General features: G+C 37.7%; 1 protein-coding gene across 3 annotated transcripts in view; it reads right to left on the reverse strand.

The window, feature by feature from the left end:
• Nucleotides 1-560: 560 nt before the first annotated feature.
• LOC309511481 (oxysterol-binding protein-related protein 7-like) overlaps nt 561-12,419 on the reverse strand; it is a 116,577-nt gene continuing 104,718 nt past the window's right edge. For all 3 annotated transcript variants that reach the window (XM_082186717.1, XM_082186715.1, XM_082186716.1), the window contains 4 exons: nt 7,172-7,322; nt 6,855-6,981; nt 1,705-1,827; nt 561-1,404 (listed from right to left, as the gene is read on the reverse strand). In XM_082186717.1, coding sequence (XP_082042843.1) covers nt 1,296-1,404; nt 1,705-1,827; nt 6,855-6,981; nt 7,172-7,322 — 510 coding nt within the window. In that variant the 3' untranslated portion in view covers nt 561-1,295. The remainder of the gene's footprint in view (nt 1,405-1,704; nt 1,828-6,854; nt 6,982-7,171; nt 7,323-12,419) is intronic.

Here is a 12,419-nt window from a genome sequence, read left to right on the forward strand (position 1 = left end):
ATAACTGCTGTAGCTTCTGTGATTCAACAATAATGAGGAAAAGCATGATTTTCAAATCTACACCCCTGCCACAGCCCTGAACCACCACTGAATGGCCGGGATCCTGTCTTGGCTCTTCAACAAAAACATGAATGATGTGAGTATGCCGGTCATATATATACACACCCATGTGTCCGTGTGGGTGTGACTCGACATTCAAATCTGACTGGCCAATGTCCATCGGCTCGTTTAGTTACTACTTGGAGGTGATTGGGCCCAGGCAAGACCCCATGACGTCAGTCCGAAGTAACTGACTGAATAGGAACCTTGGTTCCCTGAAGGGAATGAGACGCTGCATCTTGTTCCCTGAAGGGAACCAGGGTTACATACGTAACCTGAGACATTATTTTAGGTTGTTGACATCACATCATCTACCTCTAAAAATGGCATGCTTAAATGCTCCTTTGGATAGCATATACAGTGCAAACTTGTTCAAATGTAATATTCATTCAAGTCTCATCTGATTGGAAATTCATTCATACAAGAAATTGCACATAACTCAATTGCACTTCACACCAAACTATTTTCAGTAGGTTTAATTGAAAAATTCAAAAAGAAACTTTGTTTCATTGTTAACTACATTGAGCAATTACAGAAACAAAGTATTTTATACAGAGATATTTTACAACATTTTCTATCAGACATTTAAATCTATTAGTTAAAAAGCATAACTTACAGCAAACAGTATAGACATGCATTATTTACTATTGAAATAGAAAACTTAAAACATTCTGGATTAAATCACCATAGTTAGCTAAGATCAATACATTAATACATAATCAGAACATGTTAAGTGTAACATGCCAAAGTCCATTACTGTCTGGGAAGAATTAATCCCACTATTATGTATATCATACTCCTTGGCATTAGACCTCATTTTTCAATAAAAAAATAAAAAAAAAATAATAATAAAGACTTATTTAAAAAAGCAAGAAAGAAATAACTATATTTTTATGACATATATTCCCTACACATAACATGGAAAATATTTTTGATTGACACAATCCTATTTTTAAATCATCAGTAAAAAGGAGGAATGTATGGCTTGAGGAATATCATACTTTAGATTAAAAGGCATTAAAACTCCATTCCTACATTGCCTTTGAACAAAGTCTTTGTCTTGTACTAAAATGCACAAATGTTACATAAAATATAATTATATACATACACTAAACTTAATGATATGCCAAAATTAATGAGTTTGGTTAACAGAATACTGGGAGGACAAAAATCGCAGGACTTCACCAATATCATCCCTACCACAATTCCAGATTTCCAGTGCTGGCAAATCCTGGATTTTCTCGAATCTTCCAGTAAGTGCCATTTGTCACCCATACCTCTCTTCCAGCGTGATCTAGGGTTTTTCTGATGAAAGAGAAATAGGTGTTCATTGTTTTAATTAAGGCATTTACAATTACACCTGAATGTATTTAGTTGATGAATCATATGTGTTGATTCATTCTGAATATGCAGAAGTTCATGGCTATTTTTAAAAATGTATATTATCTGCTAAATATTCCATTAATATATTATGTGATCCTCTGACATAATTATAAACCTTAGTATTAATAAATCGCTGTGTATATTACCAGGAGAGAGTTTAGAACCAGAAAAAAAAAAAGAAGAAAAAAAAAAACTTAATATGGGATCAATATTGAGACTCACATAAAGAAACGCGGAACATGCTCTTCACCCCTTTTGGCCATTGCCTTGCGTCGGTCACGCTGTTTCTCCTCCATTTCATCCTTACATTTATCAGCTTCCACCACTTTACCCTGTTCAAGAAGTCTGTAAGGAAAATATACATTTACAGGTGCATCTAAAAAAAAAATTATATTGAGGTTAAGTAAAAAAAAAAAAAAAAAACTTAATTTAATTCAAAAAGTTTCACTTTCATATATTCTAGATTCATTAGACAAAGTAAAATAGATAGTCTTTTTATTTTATTTTATTTTATTTTGTTTATGGCTTACAGCTCATTAAAATAATCCAGTATCTCAAATGATTAAAATATTTCCTAAGATAAATCAAAAAAGGATGTACAATACAATACAATAATAATAAAATAAAAAGTATGTGTTCATTTATGCACTTAATACTTGGTCGGGGCTCCTTTAGCACGGATTACTGCATCAATGTGGCGTGGCATTGAGGCGATCAGCCTGTGGCACTGCTGAGACGTTATTGAAGCCCAGGTTGCTTTGACAGCAGCTTTCAGATCATCTGTATTGTTGGGTCGGGTGTTTCTCATCTTCCTCTTGAAATATCAAGAGGAAGATGAGAAATTTACTCTTGACCAATAGATTCTCTACAGGGTTCAGGTCAGGCGAGTTGGCTGGCCAATCAAGCACAGTAATATAATGGCGGGCAAACCAGCCAGTAGTAGTTTTGGCTCTGTGGGCAGGTGCTAAATCCTGCTGAAAAAGGAAATCTGCATCTCCATAAAGTTTGTCAGCAGACGACTGCATTGACTTTGAACTTGATGAAACGCAGTGGACCAACACCAGCATATGACATGGCACCCCAAATAATCACTGACTGTGGAAACTTCACACGGGACTTCAAGCAAGTTGGATTCTGTGCCTTTCCACTCTTCCTCCAGACTCTGGGACCTTGGTATCCAAATGAAATATAAAATTTACTCTCATCTGAAAAGAGGACTTTGGACCACTGAGCTACAGCCCAGTTCTTTTTCTCTTTAGCCCAGGTAAAAAGCTTCTGACATTGTCTCCGTTTCAGAAGTGGCTTGGTACTAGGAATGGGACAGTTGTAGCCCATTTCCCATGGTGCGCGGTGCCTCTTGACTCCAGCTTCAGTCCACTCCTTATGAAGCTCTCCCAAGTTCTTGAATCGGTTTCACTTGACAATCTTCTCAAGGCTTCAGTCATCCCTGTTGCTTGAGCACCTTTTCCTGCCACACTTTTTCCTTCCAGTCAACTTCCCAGGAATATGCTTCAATACTGCGTTCTGCGATCAGCCAGCCCTTTCAGCGATGATCTTTTGTGGCTTACCCTCCTTGTGGAGGGTGTCAATGATCGTCTTCTGGACAACTGTCAAGTCGGCAGACTTCCCTATGATTGTGGTTGAGAGTACTAAACTAGACCGAGAGATACCCGGTATTTATACTATATGAATGGTAATTTGATCAAGTTTGAAATTAAATATTCTAATATTTTGAGAGGTGTTTTTTTTTATTTGTTTGAGCTTTAGGCCGAAATTATCAACATTAACATAAAAAAAAAGGTTTGAAACATTTTAGGTTTACATGTTATTGGTCTAGAATATATTACATAATTAACTTTCTTAAAGGTGCAGTGTGTGATTTTTAGCGGCATCTAGTGGTGAGATTTGCGAATTGCAACAGGTGAATAGCTCGCGGCCTTTCCTTCAAATTGCAAACTCGAATGAGAAGCTACGGTGGCCGACGTAGGATCGGAAGATGTCATCGTCTGAGTCAGCAGAGAGTAGCAAGGCAAGCAATGAGGTTTCTCTATATTATATTTTATATTAAATTATATTTACTTAATTATTCAGTAAAACCACATGTCATTGCGATTGTTATTTTTACTTGTTTATCATTGTGTTAGTCTTTTATTCACTGACTTTACCATAGCTTGTTTCCATGCTAGTTAGTATAAGATAAGAGAATCAAAGCAGCTAACTTAGGTAAGGGGAAATAGCTAACGTTACGATGTCCGAGGCGTCGTTCAGACAGCATGTTTTTCTCCACGTTTGCCGCATCAGGGACAACCTGAGTATTCTGCTGCGTCTTTTTCTGCTGCTTCTCATTCAAGTTAGTGATGAAACGCGCTCTGTAGCGCTGTTTGTTCGCTGTCGGCTACGGTAGAAACATGACGTCACAGTATGTCGACCTTCATAGAAGGGGGTGGCCGCGGTTATGTAGATATAAATGACTCATTCTAAGGTAATAAAAACATAACGGTTCATTAAGTGAGGTCTTTATACACCACTGAAAACATAGTTATGGATCTTATATTGCATTTCTGTCAATAGATCCTCAGAAATATCACACATTGCACCTTTAAATAACTGATGAAATATATTGCACTTTTCCATGATATAAAAAAATTGACATCTGTATATGAATAAATAAATTGTATAGCCATCTCTAAACTTGCCTTAAAATATTCAGAAAAATGTTATCAAAATAAGATACAGAAATGTAATAACTGAAATAACAAGTACAGTACAGTTTATCTTCATACACATTCCTTAAAGGGATACTTCACCCAAAAATGAAAATTCTCTCATCATTTACTCACCCACAAGCTGTCTCATACTTTTTATTCAGATAAACAAACAAATATTTTTCTAAAAATAATCCATTTCTGTAGTGTTCATTTCGTTAATGAAATCTATGACGAAAAATATTCGTTGACGACCTTTTCTTCCATGACTAAGATAACGAGACAACACCATCGTCATTAAACATTACTAAAACCTCTCTTTGTTTTTGTATTACATACTGTTTTTAACAAGCCGCTACGAGAAATTATCAACTGAAGGATTCATAAAAGATAATGAAATTATCATTATGAAGATTTCATGCTTGTGGTTGCCAGATTTCAAGAATTTAAATCCCCAATCAGAGCTTTTGTTAAAAGAACAAATTTTCAACCCGATGTTTTACTAAATATTTGCAATCTGGCAACCATGCGTCTCGCCCTCTCTATACACTGCTGAAGAAGCGCGGACTATCTGAAAACATAAAAAACACAGACAAACATGTAAGCTGGAGTTCAGTGATCTCCATTTGAGATATTTTGCAAAATGAATATGTCATACAGCCAGTCTGTGTTCCTTCACAAACCGCTTGCGCTGGTTTCTGAGACTAAAACTGCGATCAATCCTACTAATTCCAAACATGAATCTCGACTATATGAATAAATGCACCTTCGCAGCTCTGTGTGACAAATAGTTGTGTGTGTGTGTGTGTGTGTGTGTGTGTGTGTGTGTGTGTGTGTGTGTGTGTGTGTGTGTGTGTGTGTGTGTGTGTGTGTGTGTGTGTGTGTGTGTGTGTGTGTTGTTGTTTTAATAAAATAAAATTAATTAATTTGGAATTAGGCTAGAAATTTCACCGTTTTAATTTGAGAGAAACGTTTTGTTTTCATAATGTAGAGAATGGGTTAATTTATGACAAATAGCCTATGAAAAAAATAAGGAAACTAGATTAGGTAAAATAAACCATGCATATGAGTTCTATGAAAAATTATTAGACTATATGAGACATGTCTAGATCTAGATCTTACATCTCTAGATTTGTACTTGTATATGAAAGTGCAATAATTCTGATGAAATGCAAATATAAGTTTCTCAAATGACAACAATTGTTATGATTATAATTTTAAGCAAAATAATCGTTAGCCTATTATCAATTTAACCATTATGCAGCATGACGAAAATATGAAGTTTTCAATGACAAACGATTGACTAAAATGCCAGGCTTTTAGTCGACTAAAGTTGACTGACTGAATGAAACTTGACTGAATGAAAACTGGGCAAGGTTGACTAAATATGATAAAAAATAAAAAAGTACATTTGACACAGGACTAAGACTAAGACTAAATGTAAAAATAGCTGACAAAATTAACACTACATTTCTGGGAGTAAATATAATGGAATAATAATAATAATTATAATAATAATAATTTGTTACATTTATATAGCGCTTTTTCTGAGACCTCAAAGCGCTTCACATAGAAGGGGGGGAATCTCCTCAACCACCACCAATGTGCAGCATCCACTTGGATGATGCGACGGCAGCCATATTGCGCCAGAACGCTCACCACACACCAGCTTACTGGTGGAGAGGAGACAGTGATGAAGCCATTCAGTATATGGGGATGATTAGGAGGCCATGGGGCAAATTTGGCCAGGATGCCGGGGTTACACCCCTACTCTTTTTCGAAGGACATCCTGGGATTTTTAATGACCACAGAGAGTCAGGACCTCGGTTTAACGTCTCATCCGAAGGACGGTGCTCTTTGACAGTATAGTGTCCCCGTCACTACACTGGGGCGTTAGGACCCACACAGACCACAGGGTGAGCACCCCCTGCTGGCCTCACTAGCACCTCTTCCAGCAGCAACCTGTTTTTTCCCAGGAGGTCTCCCATCCAGGTACTAACCAGGCTCCTGGATGGGAGCGTATGCATCTAATGGAAGTGTATGCATCAGCATGTTGTGAAGCGTCACACAAGAAATTATGCGCAAGCCCTTTTTTTTTTGCGCAAGTTCCACAAAACACTTACAATCATGATTCATAACAGACTGACATTTAAGCCAAGTGTGAAATCATGTACGCACCGAGTTGTGCCGAGTTCACATTACACAATTTTCAAAGTCGTCAGATCACTGTTCTTTTCACATTGCACGACTATCTGGGAAACTTAGTTTTCGCAAAATCTGTCGGCGAGTGAAAATTGGGGCTAAAATTGTGCTGTGTGAATCGTGCTTCTGATTGAGAACTACCCTTGTTTGTATGCTCCTGTTTCCCCTTAGTCTTAGTTTCCATTTTCTTTTGTTGTTGTATTTTGGTTGTTTCCACGGTTACTGATTATGTTCACTTGTAACTTTAGTTACTCATTGTGTGTATATAATGCCCTCAGTTCCCTTGGTTCATTGTCCTGTATTGTCCTCTCTTCTCCCTGCCTGTTTAAAACATTAGTATTTTTTTGTAGAAAACCTGTGAAACTAAAGCGGAATCAATGGGTTTTATTTTGGCCATATGTATAGTATAAATTACAGTTCAAAAGGTCAAACAGATTGTTTACTCTCTATTTACAGACCACATACCTTTGGTCTGGACGGAAGCGAGAGTCTGTTGGAGGCAATTTATCCTTTATATCAGGGGTCAGTTCATTGAGCTCTCTGGCATACTGGGAGAAGCCAAAGTAGTCCAAGTAATCATCTGGTTGAGGATCTGTGAATTATGATATAGACAATCTCTTAACATCCAACTAAACAATATAATGTGTGCAGTTTGACATGTTAAAACAAATATTTTACAGCAGAACTAACAGTTAAAAGTGAATCAGGTTCTAATAAAACTAATTGCAATTCATTCTGTAAAATGTATGTCATGACCTGCATGGCCATGCATGGTCACTCACTGGGCTTCCAGATGCATTGTGGTTTGGGAAAGGTATCACAGAAAATGCCTTCATGCCATGATCCCCCGAAGCGGTGTAGCACTCTGCCAGCACGGTCGAGAACGGTGCCCTGTACTTCATTCTTGCCACTATCTTCACCCCAATAACGTGACTGGACGAACAAGAAATAATATTAGGGTTATTATATACACATGTCTGACAATTTTACTTGAAACTGGCAATCTGGTCTTAATTGTACACCGAATGTTCATTGGTTTTACAGTGCCTGTAGGAGCCGTATATTTATTTGTTTATGGGGTCTAAATCTAATTTAAATATTATATTGAACTTTCCTTAAATTTTATTTCTTTATTCAAATGTATTTTTATTTAACAATTATTTATGTTGATATGAGTTTGTGCTCCAAATGGTACTGGTGCACTATAAGTTAATGAAGCAGTACAGACCAATTTGACGGTGGAGAGCAAGCAGATGCTCATGGACTTTGTTTATCAAGTTTATTTTGCCAGTTTTGCAAATTTTTCTTTTTGTTGAAATAAATTTTAGGAGAAGCTTTACCATTGACGAGCCAGAGTGTTGATTGATCATGAGTCGAGAGGAAGCTCCAGACTTGTGGTAAAATGAACGAACAAGCATATGAATGTTTCGTTAGAAACCCTTGGTTTACACGTAAATTAGGCCTAAATTACGGCCAAGAAATATGAACTTTTGATTTATGTGCGAAGAGAATTGAACAGCCAGCAAGAATGGCTGATTCGGACACTGATTTAAACACTGGTTTACCCGATAAAGATTTCAAAGAAGAGATGTTGCGAATGCGCACTCAGAGCCGGCAAACTGTCACACATGTAGCATCTGGACCATTGAGACACGCACAAATTTTATTTAATGAATAATCCAGCAAACTCACTCTCCCAACAAATGCCTATGAAATTTGCCCCAAAACTAACATCCCAAATGAAGCTAACACACTGGCAGAACCCAGTGTCCTGTTACAGAACACATTAATACTGGTAAGACTTTTTATGACCCCAAAAGGAATTTGCAGAGAGTTGTGACTCACTTAATTCTTGCTGAGGAGGAGAAATAAACCCTTTTAATCCTATATATTCTATATATAACCACTTGAGAAATGTATAAACATGTATCTAATTTTCCCATCTCATGATTTTCTTTTTATGTGGTTTTGCCTATGTATTCATTCTCTCTTTTGGATTAATGTTTCAGACTTGCATACACTGGTTAACCAAAATCATATGTGTAGCATGTTTAGTCTCTATAAACTCCATTCTTCGTCCCCTATTTGTTCATTTACATTACATTTTTGTTAACTTTGTGTATTATAAGAATCTTGAAGATTCTTTTGTTAAACACCCAATCAAATTACATGTTCAAAGGCCTGTTTGAACAAAAGGTTGTAAAGAAATTCCCTCCAGAGGGAACAACTTCTTATTGGCTCACACACCTCCAGAGGGTGTGACATCTTCACGCTTTAAAAATCACTGATCACAAGATCACGCCTCTTAGTCCCTTTCTGAAATCCTGATGTGAAGATAATGCTGAACTAGAAGTTTTCTAAGGACCACCAAGCTTGTGCCAGGCTGCGGCCTTGTCTTTCCATTCACCAAAGATCTTCTGACTCTCTCTCATCAAAACAACATCAGCAAAGATCAACTGGAGCCTCAACAAATTGCATCAGGACAGTTTAATTCAAATGGGCGAGACATGAAAGTATCAAACTTAGTCTCATTATTTGATACATTAAGTATCCTTACCTTACTGTTGATCTGCTGAATTTCAAACAATGCTAGAATTTCTTGCTTTCCTGTATTCTGCTTCAGCTTTCTTTCCCTTGGTAAACTGTATGCATGTATGTATGTTAGAGTAGTTTAAAGGAACATTGTGGCCAAAACTGGTACTGCAATCACTTTCAAAATACTGTAGAGCGGTGTATCCCCTCCCCCTCCCTTTTTTTTTCTGTTAATTATGTTTATGCTTCTTGAGAGATGTTTTGCAAAGTAATTATGTATCGCAAAAATGTACTAATGGCGATTAGCCAAATATAATCGTAAAGATGTACGCTCGTATGTGACAGTACATTGTTATAACAGTAGCTGTTAGTCTAACTTGTAACGGTAGGTATCTGTCATTAACGTAAGTACAAGCACAAGCCTAAGTCACTATGTGTAACAGATACTGTATTGTAGCTGCAGCTGTGGTAACTAGAGCAGAGCTGGCAACCTGGATGCTGAAACACTACTGACTTTGTGATTGGTAGATAGGTGGAGGGTGGAGCATCAGGCCAAAACACAACATGACAACATCAACATCAGTTGAGGGCTGCAACTACACTTTTAAATGACAATATCCTGGCCGGACTACTGTTGTCAGTGATATAAGTATTTGAAATGAACATGATTTCTTAAAGGAGAACTTGGTAACTTTTTGAACTTAATAAAACTGTCTAGAAATCATTTGGATGGTTAAACAACCTGTTCTGGTGATATTGGTGACTTTCCCCGCTCCCCCCAGCGTTCCCAGGCGGAAAACCAACCTTGCAACTTGCGCACTGCCGTCCCGGCAAAGTGAAATTGGAAGTCTCGTGAGAAGCGAGAACTAGAACGAGAACGAGCGCGAAACACAAATTGCTTTACGACAATTCGACATAAACACACACGCATGTATGATGTATTACCAGATTACTCACCTCGGTAGACATAGTTCCACACGATACAGTTGGCTTGCTCCGATCAAAACAAACGCACATGAGCAGCGGTAGAGAGGGGGAGGAGGCCGCCGCAAGTGAGTTTTTTACGACTGTGTTGTGAAATATACGCCCCCCCACAGCTGTAGGGGGAGCTCGTGGGGAAAACATGCGACAACAAAAGGGAAAATCAGCGAAGAAGTGACTAGAGTTCGCTAGAGTTACAGAGTTCTCCTTTAAATGTCTAGTGACATATAAGGGCCATTTTATGATTAATTGAAATACATTTCTTACATACGGTTCCTTTAAGCATTTACTCTAGTTAATAAAAGTCTTTTTCATGTCACACGTAAAGTTGTCCGTATTTCAAGCTCATATATACTCGAGTCCCTAATCATGCAGATTTTGACTACTTGCTCTAAGTAGTACTGTAAAGACAGACAGACAGACAGACATTTCCCATAACCCGGAAATGTACATTTCTTAGAATTAACAAACAATTAACACTGAGTGTTCACGGGACAAACAGGTTAATTGATTGTAATATTAATTTTACAACATTAAGTTAATTCTATTAACTGATCCAAATATTCAAATAAAGTTATGATTGATTATTAATATTTCTTTGGAGGTCAAAATTGAAGATATGAGAAGCTGGTTTTTACAACATTAAGTTAATTCTATTAACTGATCCAAATATTCAAATAAAGTTATGATTGATTATTAATATTTCTTTGGAGGTCAAAATTGAAGATATGAGAAGCTGGTTTCAACCTAAATTGACAAATTAATGCATTCTATTTTAATGTAACAAAATGGATTGTTAGCCTTGACAAATCAGAATCTGATAAAAGTAAAAAGATTATGGAAACTGGTGTGGAACAAAGTAGTGTCAGTGATAATAATGATGAGCCAAGTCAGTATGCAGCAGCAGGTCTAGTATTCACCTATACCATGTTTGGTCTCTATAAATTGGTACTTTGAAGATCGAAATGATTGTGTACATGATATGCCGATAGCTGCACAACATATTAGTATTACAAGAATCTTTCTTAGTTTCTTCATCAGAAACCAATCCAGCTGCACATGCAAATGAGCACGCTTAAAACAAAGATTCATAAATCAACCACAGAGGAATTTTCCCGCTTGGAAATTCCACCCTTCTCATTGGTCAAGCAAACCCGGAGAGGTGGGGCCTTTCTCAGGCTTTATTAGAGAAAAATTCACAGTGACGCTGCTCTCTCTTCTCCTGGCTCTCTACTGCTGCTTCTTTGGGTTGATGTCTGTGGGGACCAAGGGCCCCGGCGGGCCATGACCACCGCCTGCTATGCTTTCACTCTCCCAAAGGAGTCAGACTGTATTTTCTTCAATCCAACTCAGAAGAAAACTGCAACCTTACCATCACTGAATAGGCAACGATCAACTCTTGGCCTTCTCGGTACGTTCATGGTGCCGTGCTGTCCAGCGTGGCCTCAGCAGGCCCCAGGGCAGCAGGCCTCGACTCACAACCAGCCATGTGCTCATTCAGGAGGGAAAGGACTCTCTCAACCACAACAGAATCAAGGACAACCTCAGGAGTTCAATGTCTTCATTCAATGCAGAAGAAGTCCATAGCAACTCCCACCATTTGCTCTGCGTGTCCTCTCCGGCCCAGGGCCGGCAGGCCACGATCTGCACTCCAGCCATGAGAACAGAATCGAACTAACCCATGCAAGTTCATCATATCTTCTTCATCCAGCCGAGAAGAAAACGATTGCAACTTCAACATTTGACACTCACAGAACCATCAACAACTTCAATTTTCAATCACTTCAAGAATTGTGTCCACTGCACAGACCATGCAAGTATCAATTTAATGAGGTGCTCTGAAAACGATAAGCTGATGGTTCTTTTCATAATTAAATGGATCTTTTCCATAGTTCCATTTCCTGCTTCCGGTTCCATATCACTGACCATTTTACCTATGTATGTATGTATGCATGTATGTATGTATCTATGTATGTATGCATGCATGTTTAGTTTAGGTATGTTTGTGATTTAGTTAATAAAACTTGTGCACAATATGTATTTGGTTCTGATTCTCTGCTTGCAACAAAGTCTATTTTACGATCTTGATCTTGTTACATGCTCTAAGCGCTGTACATGCTGAGAAAAATTTTTTTTTCAGTGGCCACGAAAGATACGCTTTTCTTCGAATAAATGAATAATCAAAAGAGTTCATTGGACAAACTGATTAATTGATTGTAATATTAATTTAGCTACATCAAGTTAATCCAATTAACTGACCCAAATATTAATAATTAATCATAACAAGTTATGAGTTATTAATATTTCCCCTTTGAGCTAACTCGTTACAACATGAACGGTTCTTCGTGAGCTGTCCTTCTGAACATGAACTTTCCTTCTGAACATGAACAGTTCTTCATGAGCTGTCCTTCTGAACATGAACTTTCCTTCTGAACATGAAAACGGTTCTTCAGAACATAGGCTTCTCTTGCCTACTCCTTGCTGCCAGAGACCTGGAAACGCTTCCTCTCACACAGC

Source organism: Leuciscus leuciscus (genome assembly GCF_965113295.1).
Source record: "Leuciscus leuciscus genome assembly, chromosome: 12".
In the NCBI taxonomy this organism is placed as follows: domain Eukaryota; kingdom Metazoa; phylum Chordata; class Actinopteri; order Cypriniformes; family Leuciscidae; genus Leuciscus; species Leuciscus leuciscus.